Below are 17333 nucleotides of genomic sequence, written 5' to 3' on the forward strand. Positions count from 1 at the left end.
CAATTTTAAAGGGGGTGCAGGAACAGAGAGACCTGGGGGTGCACATTCACAAATGTTTGAAGGTGGTAGGATAAGTTGAGAAGACTGTTTATAAAAAGCATATGGTATCCTGGGCTTTATTGATAGAAGCAGAGTACGAAAGCAAGGACGTTATGCCTTTATAAAACACTGGTTAGGCCTCAGCTGGATTTTTGTGTTCAATTCTGTGCACCACACTTTAGGAAGGATGTGAAGGCCTTAAAGAGGATGCAGAAGAGATTTACTAGAATCGTACCAGGGATGAGGGACTTCAGTTATGTGGAGAAATTGGAGAAGCTGGGGTTGTTTTCCTTAGAATGGAGAAGGATAAGGGGAGATTTGATAGAGTAAATAAGGAGAAATTGTTTCCAGTGGCAGAAGGGTTGGTAACCAGAGGACACAAATTTATGGTGATCGGCAAAAGAGCCAGAGGCAACATGAGGAAACATTCTTTATGCAGTGAGTTGTAATGATCTGGAATGCACTGCCTGAAAGGGTGGTGAAAGCAGATTCAATAGTAACTTTCAAAAGGGAATTGGATAAATACTTGAAGGGAAAATATTTGTAGGGCAATGGGAAAAGAGCTGGGAAATGGGACTAATTGGACAGCTCTTTCAAAGAGCTGGCAGAGGCACGGTGGGCCAAATGGCCTCCTCCTGTGCTGTACCTACCATGATACTATGTGTTAATGCAGCAGACGTGATGTCATTTTGCTATCAATTATATTTCTCAGCCTTTATGCTCAAAGTGCATATATGAACATATGAAAGGGAACAGGTGGTCCATGAGCCTGTCTATGGACCAGCTGGTCCATGAGCATGTCCTTTACTATAAACCACCACTCCCCTTGCTGCCCCCTCCCACTACCTACCAGTAATGCAATCTCCAAGGAGAGGCAAAAGAACCTGAGCAAATTTACTACAATAGCAACAACAACTTGCATTTATATCCCAAGGCACTTCACGGAAACATAATCAGATGAAATTCTATACCAAGTCAAAGAAGATATTGGGAGACTTAAAACTTGCTCAAATAGGTGGGTTTTAAGGAGGAGAGGGAGGTGGAGAAGGGAAGGGTAGAGAGGGAATTGCAGATCATAGGAAATTGATGGCTGAAGGCCTGTGTGCCAATGGTGGGGTAAAAGGAGTGGGGGATGCACAAAAAAACAGAGTTAGGGGCACTCAAATTCTCTGAGGATTGTAGGGCTGGAGAAGGTTACAGAGGTAGGAGGGGCGAGGCCATGAAATGATACGCGCAACAGAGTTTTGGATGAGTTGATGTTTATGGAGGATGGGAGGCTGGCAAGGAAGGCATGGAATAGTCAAGTCTGGAGATGAGTGTCATGGATGAGGGTTTCGGCAGCAGATGGGCTGAGCTAGGGGCAGAAATGGGTGATGTTACAGAGGGGGAAATAGGCAGTCTTTGTGTTGGAAAGGATATGGTGTCAGAAGCTAAATTTAGGGGCAAATAGGATGCTGAGGTTGCGAACAGTCTGGCCGGAGAGGGAGGATGGAATCAGTAGTTGGGCCAAAGATGACCGTTCTTGTTTGCCCAATGTTTAACTGAAGCAAATTGCAGCTCGTTCAGGACTGGATGTCGGAGAAGCAATCTCACAACATAGAGGCAGTGGAAGGGTTGAGAGAGGTGGTGGAGAGGTAGAGTTGGGTGCCATCAGCGTACATGGGGAACCTGATCCCATGTCTTTGGATGATGTTGCAAAGGGGTAGCATGTAGTGATGAAGAGGAAGGGCGAAGGATAGCTCCTTGGGAGACCCCAGAGGTAATGATGCAGAAGCAGGAAGGGAAGCCATTGCTGCAGATGTTCTGGCTATGATTGCATAGGTAAGAGTGGAACCAAACGAGGGCAGACTCACTGAGCTGGACAATAGAGAGGCTTTGGAAAGGGATGGAATGATCAACCATGTCAAAGGCAGCAGAAAGGGTGAAGAGGATGAGATGGGATAGTGCCCCTTAGTCACAGAGGATGTCAATTGTAACTTTGATTAGGGCCGTTCCACTGCTGTGGCAGGGGCGAAACCTGATTGGAGAGATTCAAAGATGGAGTTGCGGGAAAGGTGGGCAAAGATTTGGGAGGCGACGTGTTCAAGGACTTTGGAAAAGGGAGGTTGGAGATGGGGTGATCATTTATAAGACAGAGAGGTCACATGGGTTTTTTGAGCAGAGGGATGATCTTGGCAATTTTGAGAGAGAGGGACAGTACCTGAGGAGGTGAAACCACTTGCAATGTCAGCTAGCATGGGGGCCATGAAGGGAAGTTGGGTAGCCAGCAGTTTAGTGGATGTTGGGCCGAGAGCAGCAGGTGGGCCTCATGGACAAGATGAGCTCGGAGAGGGCATATGTGAACATAGGAGAGAAACTAGAGAAAGATGAGGGTTCAGGGCTAGGACAGAGATGAACCTTGGGGGTGATTTGGCTTGGTGAGCATAGGGAAGTGGGGATGCGACAAAGGGAGCAGAATGGATGGTCTCAATCTCTGTTACAAAGAAGTCGATGAGTTCCTTGCACCTGTTGGAGGTGAGGCTGGAGGAGCAGAGAAGGGTTTAAGGAGATTGATGGTAGTGGAGAAAAGAAGCCACGGGTTATCTTTGTGTTGTATTTAATTGTCTTGGCAATAAATCCTATCACTTGCTTTTGCAATGGCCTCACTGTACTGGTCATGAACCTTCAATGACTTGTGCACTAAAACATCCAAGTCCTTTTCTTGCTCAGCGGCCTTGAGCACTTAACCCTGCATGGTGTATATCTACTTATCATTGCCCATACCCAAGTGTTTAATGCTACATTTATCTTTATGTCAGATATAGCCCGGTTCTACCATCGCATCTAGATCCACCTGCAATCTATCTTTCCCATCTAAGGTCCTTACACATTCACCTATCTTTATCATTCACTAACTTGCAGAAGGTTTCCCTGCTCCTTCGTCCAGATCATTTTTTAAAGATGAAGAGTAACAGCCCTAACACCGATCCCTCCGAGACGCCACCAGTGTCCACACAACGCCACTACCATTAATAACAGCTCTCTGTCTACGAGAATGCAACCAGTCCTTTATGCAAACCAAAGTCTGCCCACTAATCCCACTGGACTTAACCTTATTTGGTAGCTTTTTCTGCAGCACCTTGCCATAAGTTTTTTGAAAATCAAGATACACGGGAGGTGGAAATTTGTTTCGGCCCATTTACAGGCCTGAAATAGACGGCGCGCTAGGTGAGCCTCAGGCCTCATCAGTATATTTCCGGCGAGTTGCAAATGCTAATCGGACGACCAAAGGTAACTCGCCGGTTCCACGAGGATAAAGTTGGGCCTGGTGCCACCATGATAGTGGCCCACAGGTAGGTCCTGGGAGGGAGAGGGCGCAATCGGGAGGGGGCCGAGCAGAGGCCGGTATTTTTTTTCAAAAGCTTACCTTTTTGGTGGCAACCTCCTGTGGCCACATTTTGACATGGTTACCCTGAATAATCGCTGGTTGCGATCAGGAAGGGGGCCTCAAACAGGCGTTTGGCCCCTTATTTGCACATGCAAAGAGCCTAACACCTGTTTTTGGTGTTGGCCTTGGACACCAATACTGGAGCCTTTACCAATATGGCGGGCGGAGAACTCCATAGAAATTCTCCCTCATGATGTTGTCACAGGACATGGGCAAAAGATTCCTGAGAGAGCAGATGTTGCTGTTTATATATTCAAGGCATTCTGTTCTACCCCATATAGATCAATATATTGGTGTGACAATTGTTGACATTGGGAGTTCTTTTATGGAACCCAGGCTATAAACTATTGTATATCAGATTATAGTCCAGGTATTATTGTTTCAAAGTAATTTAACTCTGGCATCAACAATTAAGGTTACAATGGCACAGAGTAAGTAGCTGGTGAAAGGTTTGAACCTCCTTAGCATAATTCTTAATGTCATTACCAAAATATTCAACTGTTCAAAAGGCACAGCTTGAACATCATTAGAAATGGGGTATTAAGAACGGAAAAAAATATTTTTCAGAATATTAAAAGTATTTTTATCTCAAATTAAAGTACTTCACAGAGGTGATTAAACAAAGGTATTGTTTAATAGTAACTTACTGATGAACTTACTTAGTGTAGAGTTTAATTTTAAATTGCTCATGTCTTCTATGAGGAGAATCATATGTGAAGTTGAATCTTTATTGCAGAATAAATGTGACCTGTTTGAAGTCAGACCCTTATGGTTGTGTCACATCCTGGGTGTTCTTACCCAGTTACTCAGTTAACAGCTAGAAACCTCAAAGGCTGCAAACGAGTCAAACAGAACTTTGAGGATGACAAGAATTGAAAGACGTAAACAGTCAGCATTCAAAAGGATGTTTTAAGTTGCATTGAAAGAAACAAGATGATTCTTTCTACCTGTAAGTAAACTGACCTCCTTCATGTTAAGCAAAGATGTTTTACGTCTACAGAATAAAGAGGAAAAGTTCGGAATGATTGTAAATAACAACTTTTTCTGAGTTGGTCAGAATGAACAAGCTTTGCAGGTAGTTTTTCTGTAAGTTTTGGGTTGCAATGGATGAAGTGCTTTTAATATAATAGGATATAATTTATTATAGTTTAGCAATGCACATTTTCAGTCTACCCACTTTGGAAAGTGGCCCCAGGATTCATGTTGACTCCACACTAAACTTGTAATTTGAGCAATAAAAACACATGAAAATTCTTAAAATGCATGCATTATTACATTTTTAAAATTCATTCATGGGATGTGGGCATCGCTGGCAAGGCCAGCATTTATTGCCCATCCCTAATTGCCCTTGAGAAGGTGGTGAGCCGCCGCCTTGAATCGCTGCAGTCCATGTGGTGAATGTTCTCCCACAGTGCTGTTAGATAGGGAGTTCCAGGATTTTGACCCAGCGTAAATAATTATATTAAAACAATTGAAAATATAAATGTAGTTCATTCAAACATTTAAAATTTGTCCTTGGCCATTATAACTGTAATACACTGGGAAAAAAAATTTAAATGACATTTTTCTAATATTGTTAAATGAAATAGGCCTGTTTTTTACTTTTATTATTTTATATCAAGATTTTAATCTTTTTTTGTATCTAAATTTGATAATTGCCATCTAACAAGTGCTTGAATTTATTTTGACAACTAAGTAAAAAATGGACGAATGAACCGTGAATTTTAAACTACACCAATCAGATAAATTTGTTAAAATCAATATTCTGTATACCCCATCCCTAATGCTTTAGGTTCACATTTGATTTTATTGTTAAAGCAACATTGGAGACCAATTGCTTGGATATATTTGCACAACTGAGGAAGGAAAAGAATGTTTGCCAGTCTTAATTCTTAATAAAGTATGTCTTGGTCAGTGATTTACTGCAGCCCATTTAAAGGTGTACAAATTATTTATACTCACTAACACTGATACATACATATATAAATACCACATTTCCAGTTAGACTTCCCTAAAAGAAAAGAAACTACATAATATGCAGCTAATGAGAGTGTTGGTGTAACAAGAGGTATTTTTCTATATTCGGACAGGTAATCAGATTAAACAACACTGCCCATTCAGCTGCTTTCTTTCCAGTATGAATTTTTGTTTAAATTTGGTAACCGTCTTACAGACGCTTTTTATTTGGGTGAGGAGCGAGTTATAGCAGATATGAGGCATACTTTAAAGACAGGAAGACTGGAGTTTCCGCTAATGCTGTAGGTTTTCTTACATTTGCTCTGTTTCCTGTCTGCATAACAACACTGATGGAAATATGTAGGCTTGGTTTGCATCTGATAGTGGTGCAATTTGTAAAATTCATTATTACATGGAATTCATAATTTATCTCTGTTACTATTTGATTATGAATGTCATACTAAGAAAGTTTTTCCCTTTATCATCTTGACCTGTGTTCTTAAGCAATATTGCCTAAGCTACCAAAGAACAAATAGATTAATGTTGAACAAGTAAATGTTCAGTGACATCAAATTAATTAAATAGCTCCTTTCTATTGGGGTCTTTCATTTACATAAAGTCTTTCTTCAGCTCTTCCAATAGCACTATGATTTTATCAAGTGATAGGAAAAAGATACAGATTAGGAAGACCCAGGTTCATTCCCGGGTTGTCCTCAGTTTGTTCGTCTCAGCCAGGGTTGTGGCAGGGGCACTACAATTAGCCTCAGTACCCCTGGATTAAGGAGGGGAAGCTCATCCAGAGTTTTCCATTCCTGATCACTGTCAAATGACCCCTTTCGAAAGTGAGTGTGTGTGGACATTGGATAAGGATAGGATCGGGCTTCTGCATGAAAAATCTGTCTGACAATCAGTGTTAAAGCTCATATAAACATAATGGCCATTTTGCTGTGGTACTGGAGAATAACTGGTTTTCCATGGGTCCATACCCCAGCATGGAATCAACACCTTCAGAAAAGGAAAGAATTAGAGAAAAATAGAAAATAAATACAGTTTCTTTAGAAAAGTACATGCTGAAAATCTTTCTGCCTGAATATTCAAACTAACTATTCTATCCGGCACAATATAATGGATTTGTCTATGGTGGTGATGTTTAAGGTGCATCTTTAATAGAGACGTTTAACATACAATGTCTATATTATTTCCCAATAACCCGTTGAAACATGTGTATTCTGCTACATGTAATGCCTTTATTCATCAGAGAAAAAAAATCTACCATCGATGTTTTGCCACTACACCCATTTCTTTTGCACATTTCTTATCTTCCCAATACCAAAATCGATATTAAATAAACTGGACTAGTTTTGATCGCCGAAAGGAATCGGAGAAGAATTTTCCAGATTTTTTCCCCCCTAATTAGCCTGGGTTTTTATCTGGTTTTTCGCTTCTCCCAGGGGATTGCATGGCTTTTGGGTGGGATGGGAAGTGTATATATTGTGATGCACAAGGTACCTCTGTAACATCACCTATCTTTGCCCCTGCCTCAGCCCATCTGCTGCTGAAACCTTCATCTGTGCCTTTGTCACCCAGACTCAACTATTCCAATGCTCTCCTGGCTGGTCGTCTTTGCTCCACCCTCCATAAACTACAGCTCATCCAAAACTTTGCTGCCAACTAGACTCTCAGCTCTGAAATTCCCTCCCTCAGCCACTCTACTTCGCTACCTCGCTCTCCTCTTTTAAGACCCTCCTTAAAACTTACCTTTTTAGCTAATCTTTTAGTCACCCCTCCTAATATCTCCTTCTTTGGCCCAGTATCAATTTTTGTCTGATTACCTTTCTGTGAAGCGCCTTGGGATGTTCTACCATGTTAAAGATGCTGTATAAAGGTACAAGTCGTTGAGAAAATCAGTCATGGTTCCTGGTTCTGCTTGTTATTCAACACACTCTGCAGATAGTGTGCTGCTGTGCACACCAAGCGTGATAGGATTAAGTTTGTTGTAATACCTCTCCATAATTGAATAGGGTGTCGTCATTCAATGACAAGGCTCACTCACGAGTAACGGCCACTTGGGCGAGATACTGAGGGCAACACGCACCCATGGAGCCAGTTCCTTTGTTACAGGAGAGGAGAGAGAGGAGAAAATCGATGGAGAAAAATTGGCAGGAAAATACATAGAGGCTGCAAATGTCACTGATTAATTCAAGGCACATTTTATGTATGGAGGGAGTGGTGTTTTATAGAAAATAAACCACGGAGTGGCACTTGCTGCATATTTTGTATTACAATTCTGATGACAATATCCTGAGGGGTTATCTTGCCTAAACAGCCTATTGCAAATGTTTGTTTTATTCGTACAACACATTTAATTCAAAAATTTTTAAAGTATTAATTTTAAATATTTTTTTAAAATCTTGGCAGATATGGTAATGTGGGTTTATGAGAAGCTGCTGATTTAACATGCACACTAAAAGATTTTATGAATTAGTGCTTCTAGCGATGAGGTTAGTGGGCCCCTCAGGATTTTCTGTTGATTAAAATTAACAAAATGAAAATCCTGTGGGACCCAATTAACCGTGTGCTTAAATTCTTGAAATGCACTCCCTGCTGTCAAAGCATTGCACTTAGTGAGCAAATTCATGTAATGTGGCTCCAGATCACTAAAAACACCAGAACAGTTGTATCATAAACATATTGGCCCAGATTTTGCTGTTGCAGGGCATCTAACGGTGTCTGCCTTTAGTTAGACTTGCCCTTGCACATTTATGGTTTTATATTTTTTGCGTGGCAAGTTGCTGAAAGTACGAGCTGATAACGGCGCAGCAATGGAAACAGGACATCTGGGACCTGTGTGAACAGGTCAAGCAATCTTAAATTAGAATGTAGTGTAAATTAGAATTGGTGAATTCAATGTCAAATCAGGTCCAGAAAGAGAGGGAAAGAAAGATTGGATTAAGAGAGAGAAAAAAACCACAGAAAGGAAAAGTAAAAAAAAAATTTAAAATTTTACATTTTTAAAACCAACACAGCAAAACCTGAAGGAATGAGATTCCACACTTGTAATAGTTAATTACAGAGAGATTGTTTTAACACTTATCACGGTGTTAAAAGGATACACAGACTTCAAATGACAAGACTTAACTTTCTGTGGCAGGTTTAGTTCGTATCTACTGTGCAAATACAGCAATTTCACGCCATACAATGCATTTCAATGGTGAGGCAGTCAGCGAGATGTCATTTTAGTGAAGCTAACGGCGGAGCAGCGCAACTTGGACGGCAACTTTTAGATATTCGCATTTAACCATGCATTTGCCCCCACCTAAAGTTGCTGTACCATTTGTGCATAAATAATGGTGAGTGCCATTAGCCACACTGTTATTTTGACAACAAAACCTGGGCCAATAAAATAAGCAGGACACCTATTAGGAGGTAGTTGATTACAAAAGATGAAACCATTCCCACATTGCCAATTTGGGGACAAAAAGTTCCACCAATAGTTGATTAGAGGCACAAACCACTTAATGTAAATCACTAATATACACAAGACATATTAGCAAAAAGGAAAAAAAAATGTCAGTAAATTAATGTTGCAGTTTACGTCATCTTTATGTTTCTAAAAGTTTGTCTCTGATTAGCTGGAAACTAATTCCACAGGCTGACTATCTGGTCGATCCATAAAATGAGCATTAAAAAGTTTGATTTGATTGCACCAGTGCAGTGATCAGGTCAAACTTTGATGTTTGTTTTTGGGCTAAGCTTCAAAGGCATAACGCACCAAGTAAGATCAGTGGCACAGGGGAGTAGATTAGTTACTATGAGGTGTTTGTGGTGCTACCTCAAGACGAGTCCAAGACTGATGTTATCTATGAAGACCCAAAGTTCATTTGCCAGCTGCTTTTCAACCAATTTGATGCTGTCTGTCGCAGTGTTAAAAATGATAGGACACACTGACAGCAATTAGTGAATTAGTGTTGGTTATAATGCATTGTTAATGTGATAATTCTTTAATGTATTGCACTTCCTTTTGGATGTCATGGTCAAGGGTGACCAGAGCAGGGTGAAGAGCAGTGACTAGTAGACATTAATATATCCTTAGAGTAATCAAATGGGGAATGAAATGGAACAATTTTAAAAGCAAAAGAGGGCCAAGGTTCTCTATAGATGAAACCTATATACATATTATCTATTTCTGAAGTTACTTTGCCATGTGTTTTTTTTAATTCATTCATGGGATGTGGGCGTCGCTGGCAAGGCCGGCATTTATTGCCCATCCCTAGTTGCCCTTAAGAAGGTGGTGGTGAGTCGCCTCCTTGAACCGCTGCAGTTCATGTGGTGAAGGTTCTCCCACATATATGCACTGCCTGCATATAGTTTTACATGTTTTAATGAATTTGGACTGGAACATTTTGACTCCTAAATATCAAAACCATGGAACAGCACATTGACCTACATATGTTTGTACTACAGCCTGGTAAATTGTAGGTTATGGCCCAGAGTTATATATGTACACAGAGATTTTAATCACTGACTTGGTTGTTGGGAGGAGATGTCATGTAAAGAGAAACCACTTCCACAGAGAGAAAATCAGAGGGTGCGATGAGCCATTCTCATGCACCTGCTGTTGGCCGGATATAGAAAGCACTTTTATATCGATGACATGGCTTTGGGAGAGGCACTTAAGCAGAAACCTCTCCTCTTTTTACTGCACCTGTGTGCTGCTAGTCCTCATTGGAAAGCCAATAGAAAGAGTCCCATGTTTTCTGCGCCTCCAATCTCAGTGTCCATGAAAAGTTGGGTCCTTGGCACAGAGGTGCAGAGTTGGCCTCATTTATTACTGTGCCAGCAGCAGGAGTGCCAACCCCAGCTGCTGATGGCACATTATCAGCATTAAAATGGCTTCTTAGAATCAGATTGACAGGGGTCTGAGAGCAGGAAGTGAATGATGCATGCTATATAAGAGAGAGGGAAAATAACATTTACAAGGGGGTAAGAGGTTTATTTAGTATAGTTATTCCAGTTAAATGTAAATTCTATTAAAAGATGAAGAATACTTTGAGGAATTGCTTCAAATTCATAGTAGTAACCCTTTTACACTTTGAGATATGGTTGATTTAGAATCTCCAATAGCTCCCCTGATGGCTCACTAGTTGAAAAATCAACTTAGCCTTCTGCTTCTGATTACTAACCAGTGATCCCTGTGCATGTGTGGAAATCAGGTGATGACAGGATAAAGCCACATATTCGAAGCATTAAACACCAGGACACCTATACCATGGATATACAAAGCTCTGATTAATAATTTGAGGAGCTCCATACGTATGGAGGTTGTACCTGGGGAATGGAGGAGAGCTATAGCAATCCAAATATTTAAAACAGGAGTGAAACATAAATCAAGTTAGTCTAACAATGTTATATGGGGAAGCTGCTCAAGGCATCTTTGGAAGTACTATTAAAGTTCACCTAATGATCAAAAAGCCTATAATGGTTTAGCTAACATGGGTTTACTTAGTCTGTTGTTATTTTTCAGTTAAAGATGCAGGAGGTCCTGCACCGGTTCAAATTGGCAGCTATGTGCATCTTTTTTTGTGATGGTCAATTTAGTAGTGAGATTACTGGGACTGTTCTCATCAAAACGATTTTTAGAAGCAATTTTTTTGAAGTCTGGTGGCACTGCCATTGTCCAAATCACCATTTTGTGTTTGATAAACGAAAAATGATCACAAATAATGTTTTGATTTCCTAGCATTAAAGTTAGCCACATCAACAACAAAAAAATTCCCAGCAAATGATCTATCAGTTTTATACAGTTTGCATTCCACTGAATTTTTCTCTGATTGTTAATGTTCCATTTACTCATGACTTGTGCTGTAAGAAAACAAAATTACACCTCCTACTAGCTTTGGTATAATTAGAAATCTATATCCTGGCTGGTGATGCTAATGTGTCACATCTAAAATGTTAACATCATTATGGTTCTGTATCTAAAAATATACCATCCGCTATAAGCTTGTTTAAAACCACCATAAAAAATTCATAAAGCCAATCAGTCTGATTTTATATCATGATACACTCCAGCCTCAATATAACAGATTCGTAGAGAGTCAAGAATATATAATAAGGCATATGTGGTGAAATTGTTACGAGTTACATTGAAACTACAGCACAGAAACAGGCCATTCGGCCCAACTAGTCTATGCCGGTGTTTATGCTCCACACAAGCCTCCTCTCTTCCTACTTCATCCAACCATATGAGCATACCCTTCCAATCCTTTCTCCCTTGTGTGCTTATCTAGCTTTCCCTTAATTGTACCTATGCTGTTTGCCTCAGCTATTCCTTGTGGTTGCGCGTTCCACATTCTTAGCACTCTTTGGGAAAGAAGTTTCTCTTAAACTCCTTGTTGGATTTATTAGCAACTATTTTATATTTATGACCTCTAGTTTTGAATTCCCCCATAAGTGGAAACATTTTCTCCATGTCTACAGTATTAAACTCTTCATTATCTTAAAGATCTCTTTCAGATCACCCCTCAGCTTTCTCTTTTCTAGAGAAAAGAACCCCAGCCTGTTCCTCTCAGTATATCCTAAGTATAAATATATCCTCTCAGTTCTGGTATCATCTTTGTGAATCTTTTTTGCACTCTCTCCAATGCCTCTATGTCCTTTCTACAATATAGAGACCAGAACTGTTCACAGTTGGTCCAACCAAAGATCTATACAAGTTTAACATAACTTCTCTGTTTTTCAATTCTATCCCTCTAGAAATGATTCCCAGTGCTTGATTACCTTTTTAATGGAATTATTAACCTGCGTCGCTACTTTTAGTGATTTGTGTATCTGTACCCCTGGATCCCTTTGCTCCTCTATTCCATTTAATACTCATATTATCCACATAGTATGTGGCCTCCTTATTCTTCCCACCAAAATACATCACCTCACATTTATCTATATTGAAATTCATTTGCCAATTACGTGCCCATTCTGCAAATTTATTAATGTCCTCTTGCATTTTGACATTCTTCCTTTGTATTAACTGTATCCTGCAATTTGGTGTCGTCTGCAAATTTTGAAATTGTACTTCCGATTCCCGATTCAATTCAAATTGTTAATGTGAATTGTGAACAACAGTGGTCCCAGCACCGATCCCTGTGGAACACCACTTCCCAACTTTTGCCAGTCTGAGTAGCTACCCTTAACCCCTACTCACTGTTTTCTGTTTTGTAGCCAACTTGCTATCCATTTTGCTGTCTGTCCCCTGACTCCACATGATCTGACCTTAGTCATGAGTGTACAATACAATAACTTATCAAAGGCCTTTTGAAAATCCAAATGTATTACATCTACTGCATTACCCTTGTCTATTCTTTGTTACTTGTTCAATTAGGTTGCCAAGCATAACTTTCCCTTCTGAAATCCGTGCTGACTAACCTTAATTATATTTTCTTTCTTTAGATGTTTTTCTATTACATCTTTGAATAAAGATTCCATTATCATTCCTACCACCGACATTAAGCTAACTAGTCTATATTTCCCTGGACTTATTCTACCTCCCTTTTTTAATATAGGAATAACATTAGCTGTCTGTCAGTCTTCTGGCACTATTCCCTTTTCTAATGATTTTTTATATATATATGTAATAGTGCCTCTGCTATCTCCTCCCTAACTTCTTTTAATATTCGCCTATGCAATCCATCCGGACCAGGGGTCTTATCCTCTTTAAGTTTGATTAGTTTATCAATTATCTCCGCCCTTTCTATCTTAAATGTTTTTACATCTTTTTTGATCTCTTCTAATGTCATGGCCACCTTGTTAGTCTCCCTGGTAAATACTGAGGCAAAGTAACTATTCAATATTTCTGCCATTTTGGTGTCATTACCTTTGAGTTTATCTTGCGCATCCCTGAGTGGTCCTATCCCTATCCTGATTTTTCTTTTGTTATTTATGTGTCATAGGAACATAGGAACAGGAGTAGGCCATTCAGCCCCTCGTGCCTGCTCCGCCATTTGATAAGATCATGGCTGATCTGTGATCTAACTCCATATACCTGCCTTTGGCCCATATCCCTTTATACCTTTGGTTGCCAAAAAGCTATCTATCTCACATTTAAATTTAGCAATTCAGCTATCAATTGCCGTTTGCGGAAGAGAGTTCCAAACTTCTACCATCCTTTGTGTGTAGAAATGTTTTCTAATCTCACTCCTGAAGAATACTTTCCTATTTCTTTTTATATTCCTTGATATTTTAATTTTGTAATTCCTCTTTGCTTTCCTAATTGATTTTTGGTTTCTTTCTTAACCTCTTCATTTTCCATATTGTCATCCTCTACTTTATTGTCTATGACTTTTTCTTTAGTTTCAATGTTACCCATATCTCTTTATTCATCCATAGTGTTTCATTATTGGCTAGTTTGGGCAATTGTGCAGGTATGAGGGGTGAGTTGGCTAATGTCGATTGGGAAATTAGATTGAAAGATATGACGGTAGATAAGCAATGACAAATATTTAAAGAAATAATTCATAATTCCCAACAAATATACATTCCCTTGAGGAATATAAACTCCACAGGAAAAGTGATCCAACTGTAGCTAACTAGAGAAGTTAATGATCGTATCAGATTTAAAAAAGTGGCTTACAATGTTGCCAAAAAGAATAGTAAGTCTGAGGATTGGGAGGGTTTTAGAAATCAGCAAAGGATAACCAAGAAATTGATAATGAGGAAGAAAATTGAATACGAGAGTAAACTAGCAGGAAATATAAAAGCATATTGTAAGAGCTCCTACAAGTATGTAAAAAAAAAAGTTTTAGAAAAGTTAATGGGTTAAAAGCCAACAAATCCCCTGGACCCGATGGCCGACATCCTAGAGATTTAAAAGAGATGGCTGCAGATATTGTGGATGCATTGGATTTGATCTTCCAGAATTCCCTGGATTCTAGAACGGTCCCTGTGGATTGGAAGGTAGCAAATGTAACACCACTATTCAAGAAAGGAGGGAGAGAGAAAACAGAGAACTATAGGCCAGTTAGCCTGACATCAATAGTAGGGAAAATGCTAGAAACTATTATTAAGGACGTAATAACATGGCACTTAGAAAATCATAATATGATTAGGCAGAGTCAACACGGTTTTATGAAAGGGCAGTTGTATTTGACAAATCTATTGTAGTTTTTTGAGGGTGTAACTAGCAGTGTAGATAAGGGGGAACCAGTGGATGTAGTATATTTGGATTTTCAAAAAGCATTCGATAAGGTGCCACATAAGAGGCTGTTAACACAAGATTAGTGCTCATGGAATTGGGGATAATATATTAGCATGGATTGAGGATTGGTTAATGGACAGAAAACAGAGTAGGAATAAATGGGTCATTTTTGGGTTGGCAGGTTGTAACTGGTGGGGTGCTGCAAGGATCAGTGCTTGGGCCTCAACTGCTTACAATCTATATTAATGACTTAGATGAAGGGACCGAGTGCAATGTAGCCAAGTTTGCTGATGATATAAAGTGAGGTGGGAAAGTAAGCTGTGAGGAGGATGCAAAGAGTCTGCAAGGGGATATAGATAGGTTAAGTGAGTGGTCATGAAAGTGTCAGATGGAGTAAAATGTGGAGAAATGTGAGGTTATTCAATTTGGTAAGAAAAACTGAATATTTTTTAAATGGTGAAAAACTGTTGAATGTTGGAGTTCAGAGGGATTTGGGTGTCCTTGTACAAGAAACACAGAAAGTTAACATGCAGGTACAGCAAGCAATTCCTCCTGAACTCCAGTGATCACTGTTTTAAATATTCCCCACTGCTGTTCTATCTCTTTGTCTGACATTGCTGCAGGAGTTCCTCAGGGCAGTGTCCTAGGCCCAACCATCTTCAGCTGTTTCATCATTGATCTTCCCTCCATCATAAGGTCAGAAATGGGGATGTTCGCTGATGATTGCACAGTGTTCAGTTCCATTCGCAACCCCTCAAATAATGAAGCAGTCTGAGCCCATATGCAGCAAGACCTGGACAGCATCCAGGCTTGGGCTGATAAGTGGCAAGTAACATTCGTGCCAGACAAGTGCCAGGCAATGGCCATCTCCAACAAGAGAAAGTCTAACCACCTCCCCTTGACATTCAAAGGCATTACCATCGCCGAATCCCACACCATCAACATCCTGGGGGTCACCATTGACCAGAAACTTAACTGGACCAGCCATATTATGGCTACCAGAGCAGGTCAGAGGCTGGGTATTCTGTGGCGAGTGACTCACCTCCTGACTCCCCAAAGCCTTTCCACCATCTACAAGGCACAAGTCAGGAGTGTGATGGAATGCTCACCACTTGCCTGGATGAGTGCAGATCCAACAACACTCAAGAAGCTCGACACCATCCAGGACAAAGCAGCCTGCTTGATTGACACCCCATCCACCACCCTAAACATTCACTCCCTTCACCACTGGCGCACAGTGGCTGCAGTGTGTACCATCCACAGGATGCACTGCAGCAACTCGCCAAGGCTTCTTCGACAGCACCTCCCAAACCCGCGACATCTTCCACCTAGAAGGACAAGAGCAGCAGGCATATAGGAACAACACCACCTGCACATTCCCCTCCAAATCACACACCATCCCGACTTGGAAATATATCGCCGTTCCTTCATCGTCGCTGGGTCAAAATCCTGGAACTCCCTTCCTAACAGCACTGTGGGAGAACCTTCACCACACAGACTGCAGTGGTTCAAGGGCAATTAGGGATGGGCAATAAATGCCGGCCTCGACAGCGACGCCCACATCCCATGAACGAATAAAAAAAAATGCAAATGGTATGTTGGCCTTTATTGCAAGGGGGTTGGAGTACAAGAGTAAGGAAGTCTTGCTGCAACTGTACAGGGCTTTGGTGAGACCCACACCTGGAGTACTGTGTGCAGGTTTGATCTCCTTACCTAAGGAATGATAAACTTGCCTTAGAAGCAGTACAATGAAGTTAACTAGATTGATTTCTAGGGTGAGAGGGTTGTCCTGTGAGGAGAGATTGAGTCGAATGGGTCTATTTTCTCCAGAATTTAGAAGAATGAGAGGTGATCTCATTGAAACATATAAGATTCTAAGATGGCTTGACAGGGTAGATGCTGAGAGGATGTTTCTCCTGGCTGGAGAGTCTAGAACTAGTGAACATAGTCTCAGGATAAGGGGTCAGACATTTAGGACTGAGATGAGGAGGAATTTCTTCACTCAGAGGGTAATGAATATTTGGAATTCTGTACTCCAGAGGGCTGTCGATGCTCAGTCGTTGAGTATATTCAAGACTGAGATCAATAGATTTTTGAACTCTAAGGGAATCAAGGGACATGGAGATTGGGCAGGAAAGTGGAATTGAGGTCGAAGATCAGCCATGATCTTATTGAATGTTGGAGCAGGCTCGTGGGGCCGTATGGCCTACTCCTGCTCCTATTTCTTATGTTTCTTATGTTCTTGCTTTTTAGAATAATATATTTCTCCTGAACTCTGTTGATCACCGTTTTAAATAATCCCCACTGCTGTTCTATCTCTTTGTTTTTTTTTCTCGTTTACCTTCCCTAGTTCCATTCTCATCCCCTCAAAATTAGCTTTTTTCCAATCTATTGCTTTGGTCTTTGTCATACTTATGACTTTCTCAATCATTATTTTAAACCTTATTATGTTACGATCGCCAGTGCCTAGATGTTCCCCTACGCTTACTTCTCTTATCTGCTCTGGTTCATTTCCCATTACTAGATCCAGCAGTGATTCCTCTCTTGTTGGGCTTCTCACATTCTGGGTAAGGAAGGAGTCCTGTACACATTATAAAAACTCCATTCCCTTTTCCCCTTTCCCCACCTCTTCTTGCCAGTTTATTTGGGGGTAGTTGAAATTGCCATGATTATTATTCGATGCTTTTTACTCATTTCATAGATTTGTCTACATATTTCATC

General features: G+C 40.4%; 1 protein-coding gene across 1 annotated transcript in view; it reads left to right on the forward strand.

Annotated features, from left to right (window-relative positions):
• Positions 1-4110: 4110 nt before the first annotated feature.
• txk (TXK tyrosine kinase) overlaps positions 4111-17333 on the forward strand; it is a 74090-nt gene continuing 60867 nt past the window's right edge. The window contains exon 1 of the mRNA XM_067988126.1: positions 4111-4415. Within this exon, the coding sequence (XP_067844227.1) occupies positions 4400-4415 (16 nt within the window). The 5' untranslated portion in view covers positions 4111-4399. The remainder of the gene's footprint in view (positions 4416-17333) is intronic.

This window comes from Heptranchias perlo, chromosome 1 (assembly GCF_035084215.1).
Source record: "Heptranchias perlo isolate sHepPer1 chromosome 1, sHepPer1.hap1, whole genome shotgun sequence".
Lineage (NCBI taxonomy): Eukaryota > Metazoa > Chordata > Chondrichthyes > Hexanchiformes > Hexanchidae > Heptranchias > Heptranchias perlo.